At 39.6% G+C, this 19,500-nt stretch overlaps 1 protein-coding gene across 1 annotated transcript; it reads right to left on the bottom strand.

The window, feature by feature from the left end:
* Nucleotides 1–316: 316 nt before the first annotated feature.
* On the bottom strand, nt 317–17,793 carry LOC115226184 (mitochondrial import inner membrane translocase subunit Tim21). The gene is made up of 6 exons (XM_029797188.2): nt 17,312–17,793; nt 11,985–12,047; nt 6,854–6,951; nt 3,959–4,032; nt 2,925–3,024; nt 317–732 (listed from the first exon to the last, which is right to left on the bottom strand). The coding sequence occupies exons 1-6, from the start codon at nt 17,667–17,669 to the stop codon at nt 643–645; spliced, it is 783 nt and encodes a 260-aa protein (XP_029653048.1). The 5' UTR covers nt 17,670–17,793; the 3' UTR covers nt 317–642.
* Nucleotides 17,794–19,500: the final 1,707 nt, after the last annotated feature.

Below are 19,500 nucleotides of genomic sequence, written 5' to 3'. Positions count from 1 at the left end.
CCCTATAGACATCCAATGTTTAAAAACTAGTTTTCTAGAAACTTCTTTCAAAACTCCTATTTTGTTTCCCACACATTAACTTGTGTAGGCTGAACTCTGTAAAATGTCAGAGAAAGAAACCTATCGCACCTTACCATTTTATAATATTGACACCTTGGAAGATATAGAGCATGTCATAGAAAAATGGCTCAAACAACTTTTTATTAAACATCTGCTCTCTCAAACTTTCTTATTGAAATATATATATATATGATATATATATATTTTATTTTAAAAAAACCCATCTATTTTATTATGTATTAGCAGTGTTTTTTTTTTTCATTGTTCAATAGAATATCTTTTTAATTTCCTGGAACCACATTTCTGGCAGTAATTAAATGTCTGATTAGATCTACTCCCCTTTTTATTTAACTGCATTTTTGGTAAAGTAATGTATTAAAAAAAAAAACAAAAAAAATTTTCTTTTTACTGTCAGAATTATGAATACATTGCTAACGAGAAGGGTAAAGCACCTCAATTAGCGGCTAAATTAATATTATTTATTCATTTATATGTTTGTTTTAATTATTTTTCTTTTAACCCTGAACAACAAACGCGCCCACCTCCATCATTGCAATCTTTCTGCTGCCTAAACAAGCTGGTTTATCGGTTGTCTTCTAGAATCACGACTTGGTTGGGGTACGTGTCACACTGTACAAACAGATAGCGATATTCATATTTGCCATTTTCATTCTGAAATAAATAAATAAATAATAACAATAATAAGGATTTAAAATTTCGGCAAAAGGCCAGCAATTTTGTGGGAGCGGGTAAGTTGGTTACATCGACCCTGAAAGAGTGAAAGGCAAAGTCGACCTCAGCGGAATTTGAACTCAGAACGTTAAGTATGAACGAAATGCCACTAAGCATTTAGCCTGGTGTGCTAACAATTCAACCAGTTTGATTTATTATAAGAGAACCATCCGAACGTGGCTGTTGCCAGCGCCGCCCCGACTGTCTTCCGTGCCAGTGGCACGTAAAAAGCACCATCCAATCGTGGCCGTTACCAGCCTCGCCTGGCCTCTGTGCCGGTGGCACGTAAAAAGCACCATCCGATCATGGCCATTTGCCAGCCTCGTCTGGCACCTGTGCCAGTGACATGTAAAAATGCACCATCCAATCGTGGCCGTTTAATCCATGCTGGTGGCACGTAAAAAGCACCATCTGATCATGGCCGTTTGCCAGCCTCGTCTGGCACGTAAAAAGCACCCACTACACTCATGGAGTGGTTGGCGTTAGGAAGGGCATCCAGCTGTAGAAACAATGCCAGATCAGATTGGAGCCTGGTGCAGCCTTCTGGCTCTCCAGACCCCAGTTGAACCGTCCAACCCATGCCAGCATGGAGAGCGGATGCTAAACGATGATGATGATGATGAAAGTGAGCTGGCAGAATCATTAGCACGCTGGGCGAAATGCTTAGCAGTATTTCCTCTGTCGTTACGTTCTGAGTTCAAATTCTACCGAGGTTGGCTTTGCCTTTCATCCTTTCAAGGTCGATAAATTAAGTACCAGTTATGTACTGGGATCAATCTAATCAACTAGCCCCGTCCCCACCAAATTTCAAGCTTTGTGCTTTTAGTAGAAAGGATTTTTATTATTATTATTGAAGCCTGTTTGAAAGGGCTAAGGTCAGACACTTTCCTCTTTGGCCCAGGCCCCATCAAGAGTAGAGAGGGAAGTGCTGTCCGATAGCAAGTTTACTGAAAGGTGGATAAATGTCACAAGAATGGCTAGTATGAAAGGACCCATTCTGAAGCTACACCTGTGATTTAAAAAGGTAATATAAAAGGAGAAAGGGGCTCTCTACCTCCCTTTTTGACCAGGCTCCCGTTGGCTTTTATGGGTTTTTCCACCAGGAACCTTTCGTAATGCCTCCCCCCTATTGGGAGTTTTTCGTTGTTAAACTGTTTTTTACTCGATTTTTCAAACGGACAAAACCCTTTGTAACTTTCGTCCTGTGTTTTGTCCCTTTATGTTATAATTAATTTTTGTCAGCCCTTGTGGCCAATAAAAGAATTAATTATTATTATTATTGAAGTAGCGTGCTGGGTGAAATGCTTAGCGGTATTTCACTAATTGCTATGTTCTGAGTTCAAATTTCAGAAGGTAATTGACTATTCCCCCTCCCCTCAAATTCCCGGCCTTGTGCCTATAGTAGAAAGGATTATTATTATTATTATTACTTTTATTAAGACATTGAGCTGGAAGAATAGTTTGTGCAGTGGACAGAGTGTTTAGCAGTAGTTCACTCATTGTTATGTTCGGCACGTAAAAAGCACCATCTGATCATGGCCGTTGCCAGCCTTGCCTGGCCCCGTGCTGGTGGCACGTAAAATGTACCATCCGATCGTGGCCGTTTGCCAGCCCTGTCTGGCACCTGTGCCGGTGGCACGTAAAAAGCACCCAAGCACCCACTACACTCATGGAGTGGTTGGCGTTAGGAAGGGCTGTAGAAACACTGCCAGATCAGATGGGCCTGGTGCAGCCTTCTGGCTTCCCAAACCCCAGTTGAACCGTCCAACCCATGCTAGCATGGAAAGCGGAAGCTAAATGATGATGATGATGAGTTCAAATTCTGCTGAGGTCAACTTTGCCTTTCAAGGTTAATAAAATAAGTACTATTTGAACACTGGGGTCGAATGTAATCGACTCATCCCTCCTCCAAAATTGCTGCACTTGTGGCAAAATTTGAAACTTATTTATTATTAATTTATTATCATCATCATCATCATCATCATTCTGAGGTTGCTAAAATAAAGCACTAATCTGTACATCCAGTTTTGGAAGAGAGTTCTTTGAACACTGCAAGACTGACATTTTATTTGATGCTCCACTGATTCTGCAAACACCAAAGTGTAAAAGTCCCTTTTTTTTTTGTCCCTTACCTGTTTTTTCTCCAAGTTGACTGTAGCTTTCCTGTATGGACCTTCGATATAAAACCTCAGTCGTAGGTGTTTCACATCACCAACTTTAAATTCCGCATGACTGAATAAAGAAAATAGAAAAATGAATAAAGACTCGTGCACAAACTGAAAATGCTTTGGGACGGCAGCATAAAAGCTATGAGACAGACCTGGGCGAAATGAAAGACAGAGAGGAACAAGGAATGATGTCTAGCTTGAAAAAGGTCAAAGGCTAGGTGTATCTCATCTTCATCATCATCATCGTTTAACGTCCGCTTTCCATGCTAGCACGGGTTGGACGGTTCAACTGGGGTCTGGGAAGCCAGGAGGCTGCACCAGGCTCCAGTCTGATCTGGCAGTGTTTCTACAGCTGGATGCTCTTCCTTACGCCAACTACTCCGTGAGTGTAGTGGGTGCTTTTTACGTGCCACTGGCAGGGGTGCCAGGGGAGTGTGGCAGCAGCCACGATTAGTTGGTGCTTTTTACGTGCCACCGGCACAGAAGCCAGTCAAGGCGGCGCTGGCATCAGCCACGTTCGGATGGTGCTTTTTATGTGCCACCGGCACAGGTTCATTGACAATTATTCTAATGGTAGAGCTCCAGCATGGGCACAGCCTTTAAACAGCATTTAAACTGGCCAAAATATTTCATCTGTTCTATGTTCAAACTGACCAGGTCCAGGCTCTCACACCTACCCTACAATGTTATTCTATGTTAAAGGCCAGCAATTTCAGGGAGGAGGCTAAGTTGATTACATCGACCCCAGTACTTAACTGGTACGAACTTTATTGGCCCTGAAAGTACAAAAGACTAAGTGAACCTCAGTGGAATTAGAATGTAGAACCATAAAGACGAAATTGATCACATCGACCCTGAAAGGATAAAAGACTCAGTCAACCTCTGCAGGATTTGAACCCAGAACATAAAGATGAAATGCTGCTAAGCATGTTGAAATAAAACCTGTTGAATTGTGGACATTATGAGTTTCAAATCCAACTGACTGCAGGGTCACTCACCTCACGTGGCGTCTTCTGCGTCGGCCTGATTCCTCTCCGTATGCTTTGATTGGTTCCCCCAACAGTTGCTGCACCTGAAAAAATTTAATATAATTTAATACTCTTTTACTTGTTTCAGTCATTTGACTGCGGCCATGCTGGAGCACCGCCTTTAATCGAGCAACTCGACCCCGGGACTTATTCTTTTGTAAGCCCAGTACTTATTCTATCGGTCTCTTTTTGCCGAACCGCTAAGTGACGGGGACGTAAACACACCAGCATCGGTCGTCAAACAATGTTAGGGGGACAAACACACACACACAAACATACACGCACACGCATAAATATATATATATATATACATATATACGATGGGCTTCTTTCAGTTTCCGTCTACCAAATCCACTCACAAGGCATTGGTTGGCCCGAGGCTATAGTAGAAGACACTTGCCCAAGATTCCACGCAGTGGGACTGAACCCAGAACCATGTGGTTGGTAAACAAGCTACTTACCACACAGCCACTCCTGCTGTCCTAATATAAATTAATATAAATTTAATTTAAACACAAATTTAATATAATCAACTACCAATTGCTTCTACTGTACCACAACCCCACCCTATCACCATCACCACAGCAACAATAACTGGCACCACTGCTGCCACCACCACCACCACCACTGCTTCCACAAATAGAACCTCTACAATTACCACCTCCACTCCTACCATCACTATCAACACAACCACCCTCTGTTGTCACCATCACCACCACTACCACCAACACTACTACCAACATGAACATCACCACCTCCACCCCGACCACCACCACCACCTACTACCATACAACCCTAAAATAAAAGTTAGAGTTGATTTGTTTGGCTAGACCCCTGGGTCCTCAACCAGGGTCCACAGAAGATTTTGCATTTTAAATTTATCTGCAAAAAATTGGAAATCCATTTACAATACACAAAATATTTCAATAATTTTTTAAAATACAATTCCTAATATTTCATTCTAAAATTAGGACATTTAAAAACTTTGAATGGTTGTAGGGGTCCAGCAGAGTAAAACAGAAATCAAAAGGGTCCATAGGTAACAAAATGGTTGAGAATCACTGGACTAGACCCTTTGTCAAGGTGGGTGCCCCATCATGGCCACAGCCTGTTGACTAAAGCAAACAAAAGGTAAAGAAATGGATTAAACAAATCTTTATATATAAAACTGAAGTTGTGAGTGTGAGAGTCTGTCTCCTCCGATTTAGATTCCTAACTACTCCCACATTTTGCGGTGCAGTTTAACCAAAAGTGGGTATCTATCGAGCCCTTCTGGGTCTACGATGAGTTTACGATTTAAAAAAAAAATTTACCATCATTTTTACGGATTTTTAATGCATTTTTTGCTCGGTTTATATAAGGGAAGTAACTCTAAAAATGCTTATATAGTTATTTCCCTTACAAACCCGAGCAACGCCGGGCAATACTGCAAGTTAAAAGGATAAAAGAATCCTTCTTGATCCCTACAAACACTTAAGGGTCAGTTTCCCAGTTTCTGTGATCTGTATATTTGATTCCTGGACAGGATGTTGGCCTGTCGCTGGATTACTCATTTTTGTGAGCTGATTGGACCGGGGCAACTTGGAATGAAGCGTTTTGCTCAAGAACACAACGCGTTCATGTCTGGTAAGTTCACCGTCATCAATTTGAAGCAGGCAAAGTTCACTGTAGGCAATTCAGCGAAGGGAAAATTGACCGTCATTGAGTCACTGTTTTTCGGCAATAAAATAGTTTGTAACTACCGTAAATCCACAAGTATAGTCTGCCCTTGAGTATAATACGCAGGGGATTTTTAGGAGGCTGTACCTCTGAAAAACCTAAACCTTGTGTATAATATGCACCCCTTCTCTAACTTGAGTTGGGGAGGTTTATGTAACGTCCTTGGTTTGTAAAAATGTATACGGTAACATCCTTTATTATTATTGTATATATAACATAATGCAAATGTGTATACGCAGGGGATTTTTAGGGGGCTGTACCTCTGAAAAACCTAAACCATGTGTATAATACACACCCCTTCTCTAACTTGAGTCGGGGAGGTTTATATAATGTCCTTGGTTTGTAAAAATGTATACGGTAACATCCTTTATTATTATTGTATATATAACATAATGCAAACGTGTAGCTTTTTTGTGCATTTTGTTTGCAGAAAATAAAGAAATAACAGTAATAAGGTTTAATAAATGTTGTTTACTGCAAATTACGGATGATTTTTTTATGACTTCATTGCTTTCAGGCTTAGCTTAAGGTATTTTCACACCCAACATCACAAAATGCATCTGAATAAACATTGCCGGACAGCAAATAGAGACTCAGACATTGCTTAGAAAATAATTTTCATTTTTAACCTCGTATATAGTACGCACTAGGGATTTTGGCCTTTAAATTTTTGGGGGAAAAAATGCGGATTATACTCAAGGATTTACAGTAATTATAAAAATATGATAGGATTTTCTAAGCATTGAAAGGCTCTGAGGACCCACCCAAGTAAAATAAGAATGTAAGGGGTCCATGGGCAAAAAAGAAAATGGTTGAGAACCAAAAAAGAATATCCCTAGTGGGTATATAATATGCACTATGGATTTTGACCTTTAAATTTTGGGGAAAAAATGCAGATTATACTCGAGGATTTACGGTATTAATGGTGAGATGCTATGGATATATTTTCTTGGTAAACTTTCCTCACGGTGAATTGATGGCAGTGAACTTACCTGTCATCCGACTTGTCACCTGTCCAGGAACTGAATCCATAATTTCACAATCAGGAGTCCCACACCCTGACCACTAGGCCACATATTTCCATGATTAATCAAATTAATTACAAAAAAAAATAAATAATTAAAACAAAAACAGTTATGAAGTTACCTCAGGGTCATTTTTGCACCTCTTGAAGGCTTCTCCAAACACAGCATTTGGACTCTCTTTGGACAACAGTTCTTTAGCAATGGCATAAAACATGATAGCTGAAAGAGAAGAGAGAGAAAGAATGATCAGTTAGCAGCACAACCCATGCCAGTGCTGCATTAACCCTTTTGTTACCCTATTTTTGTTGAGATGCTCTGTGTTTCTTTCAATTAATTTTAAATACCTATTTGTTTACTACCCACAAGGGGCTAAACACAGAGAGGACAAACAAGGACAGACAAACGGATTAAGTCAATTACATCGACCCCTGCGCGTAACTGGTACTTAATTTATCGACCCCGAAAGGATGAAAGGCAAAGTCGACCTCGGCGGAATTTGAACCCAGAACGTACCGGCAGACGAAATACCGCTAAGCATTTCGCCCGGCTGCTAACGTTTCTGAACAAAGAATTTAGTAAAATAACTTGGTTATTATCATTAAGCTAGTGTTAGGAACATAAATTGTGACTAAGGCTTGGTGGAAAAATTTAACTGAAAACTTATGTAAACAAGACATTTGTACTACAGAGCCAGGGGTGGTTTCAGTTAGGTTGGTATCAAAAGGGTTAAAAATATCATGGTGACTTGAACCCTTTTGTTACCATATTTCTGTTGAGATGCTCTGTGTTTCTTTCAATTAATTTTAAATATAACAAAGAATTTAGTAAAATAACTTAGTTATCATTAAGCTAGTGTTAGGAACATAAATTGTGACTAAGGTTTGGTGGAAGATTTTAATTCAAAACTTATGAAAACAAGACATTTGTACTACAGAACCAGAGGCGGTTTCAGCTGAGTTGATATCAAAAGGGTTAAAAATATCATGGTGACTTGAACCCTTTTGTTACCATATTTCTGTTGAGATGCTCTGTGCTTCTTTCAATTAATTTTGAATATAACAAAGAATTTAGTAGAATAACTTAGTTATCATTAAGCTAGTGTTAGGAACATAATTGTGACTAAGGTTTAGTGGAAGATTCTAATTCAAAACTTACGAAAACAAGACATTGTATTACAGAGCCAGGGGTGGTTCAGTTAGGTTGGTATCAAAAGGGTTAAAAATATCATGGTGACTTGAACCCTTTTGTTACCATATTTCTGTTGAGATGCTCTGTGTTTCTTTCAATTAATTTTAAATATAACAAAGAATTTAGTAAAGTAACTTAGTTATCATTAAGCTAGTGTTAGGAACATAAATTGTGACTAAGGTTTGGTGGAAGATTTTAATTCAAAACTTATGAAAACAAGACATTTGTACTACAGAACCAGAGGCGGTTTCAGCTGAGTTGATATCAAAAGGGTTAAAAATATCATGGTGACTTGAACCCTTTTGTTACCATATTTCTGTTGAGATGCTCTGTGCTTCTTTCAATTAATTTTGAATATAACAAAGAATTTAGTAGAATAACTTAGTTATCATTAAGCTAGTGTTAGGAACATAAATTGTGACTAAGGTTTAGTGGAAGATTCTAATTCAAAACTTACGAAAACAAGACATTTGTATTACAGAGCCAGGGGTGGTTTCAGCCGAGTTGATATCAAAAGGGTTAAAAATATCATGGTGACTTGAACCCTTTTGTTACCATATTTCTGTTGAGATGCTCTGTGCTTCTTTCAATTAATTTTAAATATAACAAAGAATTTAGTAAAATAACTTAGTAATCATTAAGTTAGTGTTAGGAACATAAATTGTGACTAAGGTTTAGTGGAAGATTCTAATTCAAAACTTACGAAACAAGTCCAGTACTCAGAGCCAGGGGCAGTTTGAGCCGAGTTGGTAACGAAAGGGTTGATGCACTCTTGACATTAATTAAAGCATCCAGCACATACTGTAAAGTGGTTGGCATCAGGAAGGGCAACCAGCTGTAGAAGCCAAGCCAAACCAGCTTTGACCCCTGCTTGGATAGCATCACTGACCTAGTTGGCAAGAATCCTGTAACGGTACTGAGTGAAGGCACTCAAGCTGGTGCCACGTAAAAGCACATGGCACACACTGTAAAGTGATTGGTGTTAGGAAAGGCATCTAGCAGTAGAAGCCAAACCAAAACAGACTACTGGAGCCTGGTGCAGCTGTCCAGTTTACCAGCTCCTGTCAAACCGTCCAACCCATGCCAGCAAGGAAAATGGACGCTAAAAGGGGATGATGATGTTATATATTTATATACATATATATATATATATATATATATATTATATATATATATATATATTATACATACATATATACATACACATATATATATATAAACATATATATATACATATATACATATATATATATACATATATATATAAACATATATATATACATATATATATAATATATATATATAATATATATATATACATATATATAAACATATATATATATATATATATTATACATATATATAAACATATATATACATATATATATATATATATACATATATATATATATATAAACATTATATATATATACATATATATATAAACATATATATATACATATATATATAAACATATATATATATACATATATATATAAACATATATATATATACATATATATATAAAACATATTATATATATATACATATATATATAAACATATATATATATACATATATATATAAACATATATATATATATACATATATATATAAACATATATATATAACATATATATATATATAACATATATATATATATATTACATACATATATATATATATATACACACATTACATATATATATATATATACATACATATATATATACATACATACGTATATATATATATATACATACATACATATATACATACATACATATATGCATATATATATATATATATATATATATAATATATATACATACATATAATATATACATACATATATATATAACATACATATATATATATATTATACATACATACATATATATATATACATACATATATATTATATATATACATACATATATATATACATACATATATATATACATACATGCATATATATACAAACATATATATATACATACATACATATATATACATACATATATATATGGTGGCTGCCCCCTCGTTATTGAGTATGGCCATTGCACGAAGCTTAATCAATGTTGTTATCGTGCAATGCCTGTGCAAGAAGATTTTTTTTAAGTGAGGAAAGGCTGTGCACTGAGTCAATCCCACTCACTAAGCAACAGCAGCCATAATCCGAACAGAAGAACAAGTCAACATCATCGGTAACCACTGAGCCACAGTTTTATGTCGGAGTTATCCCAGATACCTGAGTTACCTTCTTCTAGAAGGATGCCCAAACAAAGGCCAGGAGTCCTTCACTCCCAATGGTTTAACTGCGCGATCGGGTATTCAGTCCGATTATTTCTATATCCCCACGCATGATACAGCCTTAAGACATTTATTGGATGGCCATTGACTCTCAAGAGTTCTTCCACCCTTTACATATATACATATATAAAGTTCAAATGTACAATAAGATGAAGACAAGTGAGGGAACAACAAGGAGGTGTATTAATTTGAGACTTAGGGAGAATGGAAAAGTCTTTGATGTTTTGACAAAAAGGATTGAGAGGAAAAAAAAAAATGGAGAGAGAAAAAAATATGAAGAGATTAACGGTTCAACACATCTTGTAGTGCTAAAATTAGTTTGTTACCACTTAGAATTTCAAAGATATTTTATATATAAAACAAAGGATGTCTGTGTGTGTAATATGTATGCGTTTCTGCAGTTTTCAACCAATTTTCACCAAACTTTACACACACAATACTTATGTGCAAAGGATGGTCATGCACTATTTTTTGCCCAGAGCTCCTGCTTAAAGCGAGAAATCGGGAAAAAGGGTGTTTTCAAACTCCACCCGTCTAACACCCGTGAACATATTTACAAAGTCAGAAAACAGCACAGCTCCCATGATTTTCGGAAACATTTTTTCATGCTGAGAGTTGCTGAAGTATGGAACAAACTTCTGGCATCAGTTGTTAGTTGTCGGAGCACTGCATCCTTCAAAACTTCCATGCTTCCTGAGATTCACCAACACTACACCTGATTTTCTCCCCTCCATACACACGCTGAAGCATGGAACAAACTGCCGGCATCAGTTGTTAGTTGTCGGAGCACTGCATCCTTCAAAACTTCCATGCTTCCTGAGATTCACCAACACTACACCTGATTTTCTCCCCTCCATACACACGCTGAAGCATGGAACAAACTGCCGGCATCAGTTGTTAGTTGTCGGAGCACTGCATCCTTCAAAACTTCCATGCTTTCTGAGAGATTCGCCAACACTACACCTGATTTTCTCCCCTCCATACACACGCTGAAGCATGGAACAAACTGCCGGCATCAGTTGTTAGTTGTTGGAGCACTGCATCCTTCAAAACTTCCATGCTTAGCTGAGATTCGCCAACACTACACCTGATTTTCTCCCCTCAATACACACGCTGAAGCATGGAACAAACTGCCGGCATCAGTTGTTAGTTGTCGGAGCACTGCATCCTTCAAAACTTCCATGCTTCCTGAGAGATTGCCAACACTACACCTGATTTTCCACCCTCCATACACACGCAAGCATGTATCTGACTCATACATTGTTCACTTTCCAGATATTTGTACATTACTGCATATACTTTATACACACTTTCTGACAAGTTGTGGTGCACCTGAGCACTGTATACAATAATTTCATTATTATTATTATTACATGCGGTTTTCTCTAAAAACTGCAGTTTTCAACCGATTCTCTTCCTTTTCTCATTCTCTGCTTCTCTTACCTACATATATCCTCACCCACCCTCTGTAATAGTTCCTCTCTTTTAGTCTGTTTTCTTTCTTTCTTTCCCCCTCCCTCTTCCTCTCTGTTCAACTAAAGGCAGTGCTCCAGCAAGGCCACAGTCAAATGACTGAAACAAGTAAAAGATTAAAAAAACTATGCTATTTTAATCCCGAGCCACTCTGAGTATCTCTGCTAGTTCTTAAAATTTCTTATGCACAAGAATACAAAAGACAAAATATACAACGGTATATTAAAATGGGGATAAAGGTGTAATGATGAGGAAAATATTTGCTTCAAAACACTTACCTGTGATACCAACTCCAACAATTATAACACCTGTATACGTCACATCCTTACTAGCTTCTTTCACTAGAAATAAAATACCAAAATAGTAAAATATATAAGAATTAACAGACATATCTTCTGCATCGTTAAGTTGTATTTAGACTGAAACACTCTGCTTGATAATTTGAATTAAGTGCCGCTTTGACTGGCTTCCGTGCCGGTGGCACGTAAAAAGGACCAACGGATTGTGGATGTTGCCAGCCTCCCCTGGCACTTGTGCCAGTGGCACGTAAAAACCACCCACTACACTCACAGAGTGGTTGGTGTTAAGAAGGGCATCCAGCTGAGAAACACTGCCAGATCAGACTGGAGCCTGACGCAGCCTCCTGGCTTCCCAGACCTCAGTCGAACCATCCAACCCATGCTAGCATGGAAAATAGACATTAAATGATGATGAATTAAGGTTTTGGAGGAGTTTAGTAAAATAAATATATATAGGAGTGGCTGTGTGGTAAGTAGCTTGCTAACCGACCACATGGTTCCGGGTTCAGTTCCACTGCGTGGCATCTTGGGCAAGTGTCTTCTGCTATAGCCCCGGGCCGACCAATGCCTTGTGAGTGGATTTGGTAGATGGAAACTGAAAGAAGCCTGTCGTATATGTGTATATATATATATGTGTGTGTTTGTGTGTCTGTGTTTGTCCCCCTAGCATTGCTTGACAACCGATGCTGGTGCGTTTACGTCCCCGTCACTTAGCGGTTCGGCAAAAAGAGACTGATGGAATAAGTACTGGGCTTACAAAGAATAAGTCCCGGGGTCGATTTGCTCGACTAAAGGCGGTGCTCCAGCATGGCCGCCGTCATGAACTGGCAATCCCTCGACCGCATGTCCGCTGTTGTTTGTTTGTTCCTTCTCGAGCCATGCCTGGCTCATAAGGGCCGGTTTCCCGGTTTCCTTGGCGTATAGGTTCCCCACCTGGACGGGACGCCGGTCCGTCGCAGGTGAGCTGCAAGATGCAGGAGGAAAGAGTGAGAGAAAGTTGTGGCGAAAGTGTCAGCAGAAGTTTTGTCATTACCTTCTGTCGGAGCCGTATGGAGCTTAGGTGTTTCGTTCATAAACACACACATCGCCCGGTCTGAGATTCGAACCCGTGATCCCTCGACCGCATGTCCACTGCTCTAACCACTAGGCCATGTGCCTCCACATTATATATATATATTGGTATACTAAGATGATGTTTAGGACATAACAAATCAATTTAGACCACATTTGATCATGAATGACCACAAGAATGCACCCAGAAAGCTACCCTCCAGGGCACAAGCCTGGGCAAGGTTGTTTATGGAAGACCAGCAGTCGCCCAGCATACCAGCCTCCCTTCTCCCCACCACTGATGTTATCCAAGGGAAAGGCAAAGGCCAATGCAGCTTGGCACCAGTGATGTCGCAACTCATTTCTGCAGCTGAGTGAACTGGAGCAAAGTGAAATAAAGTGTCTTGCTCAAGAACACAAGACACAGTCTGGTCCAGGAACCGAACTCAGTACCTTATGATTGTGAGCCCAACACTTGAACCACTGAGCCATGCACCTTCACAATATCGAGATGGTGTTGGGACATAACAAAAACAAATATTGATCGAAATCAAATTCGATGACTGGCATCTGTGCTAGTGGAGCGCTAAGAGCACCATCCGAGCGTGATCGTTGTCAGAGCAGCAAACCGGCTTCCATGCCAGAGGCACATAGAAGGCACCATTCGAGCGTGATCGTTACCAGTGTCACCTTACTGGCACATGAAAAACAGCATTTGAGTGAGGTCATTGCCAGTGCTGCTGGACTGGCTCCTGTGCAGGTAGCACGTAAAAAACACCTTTTGAGCTTTGTCGTTGCCAGTACTGCCTGACTGGCCCTCGTGCCGGTGGCACGTAAAAGCATCCACTACACTCTCGGAGTGGTTGGCGTTAGGAAGAGCATCCAGCTGTAGAAACTCTGCCAGATCAGATTGGAGCTTGGTGAGGCCATCTGGTTTGCCAGTCCTCAGTCAAATCATAACTTAGCAGTTCGGAAAAAGACACTGATAGAATAAGTACCAGGCTTTTAAAAAAATAAGTACTGGGGTTGATACATTTGATCAAAAATTCTTCAAGGCAGTGCCACAGCATGGCCACAGTCTAATGACAGAAACAAGTAGAAGATAAAAGACACAGTGAGGTTATCTATACACAAGTAGAATAATGTCAAGATTATTTTACCAGATGTTTTATTATTCATCATCATCATCGTTTAACGTCTGTTTTCCGTGCTAGCACGGGTTGGACGGTACGACCAGGGTCTGCACCAGGCTCCAGTCTGATCTGGCAGTGTTTCTACAGCTGGATGCCCTTCCAAACGCCAACCACTCCACAAGTGTAGTGGGTGCTTTTTACGTGCCACCTGCACAGGTGCTAGGGGGGTCCGGCATCGGCCATGATCGGTTGGAGCTTTTAGTTGAAAATAATAGGAAGGAAGGACTTGTATATGGCTTCACTGTTTGGTGCATATACATGCAATAACCAGAATGGCCCTTCCTTCAACCTAGGCTTCAGGAAGAAAACTCTCTCACACAGTGGAACCCATTTATAATGCAATCTGACAGCCAGGGGCTTGTGAGTGTCCCCACTCCTGTCTATGATTAGTCTGTCACAAGAAACAATCCCAAAACAGATTCTTCAAGCTGATTTGACTGAGGACTGGCAAACCAGATGGCCTCACCAAGCTCCAATCTGATCTGGCAGAGTTTCTACAGCTGGATGCTCTTCCTAACGCCAACCACTCTGAGAGTGTAGTGGGTGCTTTTACGTGCCACTGGCACGAGGGCCAGTCAGGCGGTACTGTCAACAGCCACACTGAAATGGAGTAGACCAAGAACAAGATGGTTAGATAATATCGATAATTACAGGGAGTCTCTACATTGAAGGGTCACGGCTTTGGTATTATCGACATGCGATTGGGGTATTAAAGGAAAAAACTGCAAGATGAATTTTTCAAGCTGAGCTAACCAACAGGATATTTAGCAGTAGGCCAAGGACAAGCTGGTTGGATAATATCTATAGTTACGGGGAGTCTCTGCATTGAAGGGTCACAGCTTTGGTATTAACATGGTGACTGGAATATTAAAGGAAAGAATTGCAGGACAGATTCTTCAAGTTGAGCCAAACAGCAGATTTAGTGGTAGACCAAGAATAAATGGTTGGATGTGCCATGCAGTAGGAGTGAACCCAGAACCATGTGGTTAGCACATATATCTTTATATATGACAGGCTACTTTCTGTTCCCCTTTACAAAATCCACTCACAAGGTTTTGGTCGGCCCGAGGCTATAGTAGATGACACTTGGCCGATGTGCCATGCAGTAGGACTGAACCCAGAACCATGTGGTTAGCACATATATCTTTATATATGACAGGCTACTTTCTGTTCCCCTTTACAAAATCCACTCACAAGGTTTTGGTCGGCCCGAGGCTATAGTAGATGACACTTGGCCAATGTGCCATGTAGTAGGACTGAACCCAGAACCATGTGGTTGGGAAGTTAGCCTTTTAACACAGAGCCATGCCAGATGAAGGTAAATTCCACAACAGAACCTCTTAAACAATAGACTACGGATCGTGTGCATAATTTCTACTTCGTTAGAGTCACGAATAGTAATGGAAACATAGAAAGTGATATGACTCGCAGAACTGACAACGCAGGTGCCAAATTCCAGCATACACTTGCGTCAGAAATTAATTAGCACTTCTCAAATTTCTACATTAAATAGGTTAAATCAATTAACCTATGAGCTGTTCAAAACGTCTTACGCGATGAGAAAACTTAGTATGGTGTGATTTCGGTCCTTGCGAGGCGCTACCTATATCTATTAAACAAAGGAAGATTTGTCTGCATCCGCACTCCAAGTTGTTGTTGCACTGCTATGTCAACATCATAAGGCTGTAGACTCTCAAACTGCTCTGCAAACAAAGTTACGTCATCGTTCTGCGCAACAGTGAACTCGCAACAAAGCAATAGTTCGAGATATGGCCACTAGGTGACAGCACATACCTTGAGTGAAGAGCAAATCAAGGGTGCTAATTAATTTCTGACGGTAGTGTAGGTACCAAATGTAGACAATCAGTACCAATATGAAAGTTTTAGCTATATAGTGTAATAGTACCAACAGTTCCTTATGGTCATGAAACACGAGAGACATTAGCAGAAGTGAACAAGTCGGATACATTCTACCAGCAATGTTTGCAGATCTTCGAATTCACTCGGTAAAATAGAATTAACAGTTTGAACCTGTCAAATAACTCGACATGCCAAAACTGCAATGAATAACACCAGAAAAAAAAACAAGAAATGGCTGGGCAAGAACCTCTAGTTGCTCGACTCACGAGAAACAACAGCCTGGTCTCTCTCAAATATTATCCTACTGCCTTAAAAAGGAACACGTTCCATCACGAAGACTTTTGATACTTATAAAGAATAAGGGATCTCTTCGGTTTGAACGGCAGTTTTTTTCTAGCGGTGTCATATGAAATTGTCACCCATAATTATGACCCTAGTATCGATCTATTGCATTTCAATGTGGGTTAGGGTTGGGGGGGGGGTATTTTTTTTTCTTCAGAAATGTAAATAAACCCAATCTGTTTCTTAAACGAGGGACATGTTCATACGGCACAGAATGTTTTATTACCTCAATAGACGTCATTGATTGGTTGAAATTGCAGAAATTGAAGAAAAAACAACAACAAATATCTTATAAACTATAGAATTTTCTCAATAAAGCCAAGAGAAAAAGATGTTTTATAAAAACAATCTACCAGTATACGAAGTTTAAAAGTGTTTAGTTACCTAGAAATTATTTTAAAAAAACTGCCGTTCAAATCGAAAAGATCCCAACAGCCTGGTCTCTCTCAAATAATATCCTACTGCCTTAAAAAGGAACAGGTTCCATTACGAAGACTTTTGATACATATAAAGAATAAGATGTTGTTGGAACTCATTTGACCGTAGACCAGCTTGGTCAATGCTGGCTCGGGACTAAACAGAGCAACAATTCATGCACGGAATTTAGTTAACGATAACTGTGTAAAAAAAACCTGTCGGAAGGACCGTCGTATATTTGGGTGGTGGACTTAATCCGTCGACCCGTTTAACATCACCCGGCTCCTTAAGCAAAGTTTAATTTTGACCCGAGGAAAGCTGCTTTCCTTTCCCCCACTAGTTTCAAAGTACTTGCAAAGGTCTTCCACTTCTGGCTAAATCATAAAAAAGAAGACCCCAAGTGTCTTAATAACAATGGCTATGAAAAGGTGAAATTTAACTGACCTTTTTCGCCTAAGTTTAAGCCTTCGTAAGGGCTTTTCCATGCCTCCATCAACTCCTTTTTTTCGCCAGGGTCCTCGCTGTCTGTCTGTTTTTTCTCCGAAGCAAACCTGATATTTACATTGGTGCATTTCGATGCTGCTGTAGTTAGTATTCGGCTGTCTTTGTTAAGGCTGAAACAGGCGGAATGCAGCCGGGACGTCCGAATGAGAGGAAAGACTGGTTTTAGGTTAGGGACGGCCAACAAACAGTTACTATGTGTCAGGGTGGGTTTGAAATTACTTCTGTTTAATAATAATAGTAATAATGACGTCGGCCTGTTACAATGAGGCATCTGAAATAAATAACCGATTCTGATCATCTTCACAAAGTTTAAGCACTTCTTTTTTTATTATTATGTATACATTTGATGAAAATGTGACCCGAGTTACTCTATTTAACCTTTCCAGATATCACATTGCTTTGAGAATTATCTCCCCTCGCATAGAAATTGGAGTTGTTGTAAAATTAGAAATGTAACCCGATTCTGGAACGACTCCAAAAGAAAACTATTTATTGGACTTTGTAAGGCCGAAAATGTCGCTAGAAGTTGGGATCACCAAGCGTAGATTAGCATATTTTGGTCATATTATGCGGAGAGAATCCCTGGAGAATGACATCATGCTCGGAATGGTCAGTGGCAAGAGAGGAAGAGGCCGACCAAGAACCCGCTGGCTTGACACCATCAGGAGTGATACGAGAATGGACATGGCCAATCTGAAAGAAGTGGCCCAGAATAGAACTGACTGGAGGACACTGATCCAACGAGTGACCGAGAGTCGACTTCGACTGAGCAGATAGAGAGAGAGAGAGAAGGCAAACAACTGGCAGAACTGTTACCACGCAGGACAAAATGCTTAGAGGCATTTCTTTCGACTCTCTTTTCAGACTTCAAATTCCGCTGAAGTCAGTTTTGTCTTAAAGAAATAAGTCGATAAAATAAGTACCAGACACGTACTGAGGTTGATGTTATCCACTTCCTACCTCTGCTTAAATTGCTGGCCTTTTGCCAAAATTAGAAAGAATTTAATATTCTTTGTCTTCTGGAATCTATTTTTTTTTACACTCTTCCCATCAGATTAATATATAACTCGACTCTTTCCACGCAACAGCCTTTATTTTACTTATATCAACCGACCTTACCAACACACACTTCGCCTCAGACGACACTTATTGGGGCAGTCACATTTGTTGTCAGCTGTATAAGCTTGTATAGACTTAGAGAGCCGATGTGTGGAGTCAAGGGCTGCCCTGGCAACACGCACTCTTGCTAAATCACTGTTGAGAATGTGACAAGAGCCTTTATATATAAATGCGGTACATGTGTGTTTCTTTATGGCCCACGAGGGGCCAACATAGAGGAGACAATAAAAATACGTGTGGGGACACATAACACGATAAAATAAATAAAACCGGAAAATAAAAATTAAGGAGTGGCTGTGTGGTAAGTAGCTTGCTTACCAACAACACGATTCCGGGTTCAGTCCCACTGCGTGACACCTTGGGCAAGTGTCTTCTACTATAGCCTCACTATCTATGTCGCTGGTATTATATCTGAAGATTATCCTTGCCATCATCCGTGGTAATGTCGTGAGCGTGTTGGCTTGATTTAACAGGTTCCGTTGAACCTTGTGGTGTGCGAACAGTTGAGGCTTTTGGTGTTGAATTGGCGTTTTTTCCCCTTGATCCTCTTTCTTCATGTCTGTTTAATCAATGGATAAAAAAATTACGTATTTGCTAATTGAACCATTTAATGTTGCTATTCGTGCATTAGTATGCTCTGGAATCACTGATTAAACATATTTTAAGCCTAAAAAATTAGCAACAAGTCCCTATGGAATACTCAGCCGGTTACACAGTAGATCAATAAATCGGTAACCAAGGGACAATTCTACTGGCGTAACTTCGGTATAGGTACCGGAGGTACCGGATACATTTCAAGAAAGGTTTTTTTTTTTATATATAAGGGGGGATCAGGGTTAGGGTGGGAGAAAAGGGTTTCTGTTATTTTCAGAAATGTAACCAAAGCCACTTCCAGTACTTGCGGGACGTATACCGAAGGATCACCAATTCCACTTATCGAAGAATTACTATTCATATTCATTAAAGCAATCATTGATCCTTCGGTATAGGTACCGTAAGTGGCTTTCTTT

Source organism: Octopus sinensis, linkage group LG29 (assembly GCF_006345805.1).
Source record: "Octopus sinensis linkage group LG29, ASM634580v1, whole genome shotgun sequence".
NCBI lineage: Eukaryota > Metazoa > Mollusca > Cephalopoda > Octopoda > Octopodidae > Octopus > Octopus sinensis.
Note: the sequence above shows the minus strand (reverse complement) of the source record. Positions and strands in the feature narration are given on the sequence as shown.

Excerpts from the sequence above, each read along its gene's own strand:
- LOC115226184 (XM_029797188.2), bottom strand. The coding sequence starts at position 17,669 with ATGATCAGAATCGGTTATTTATTTCAGATGCCTCATTGTAACAGGCCG. Across the intron at positions 12,048-17,311 it reads CTTAAACTTAGGCGAAAAAG|TGAAAGAAGCTAGTAAGGAT; the intron begins GTCAGTTAAATT and ends TTTTATTTCTAG. Across the intron at positions 6,952-11,984 it reads TGTTGGAGTTGGTATCACAG|CTATCATGTTTTATGCCATT; the intron begins GTAAGTGTTTTG and ends CTTCTCTTTCAG.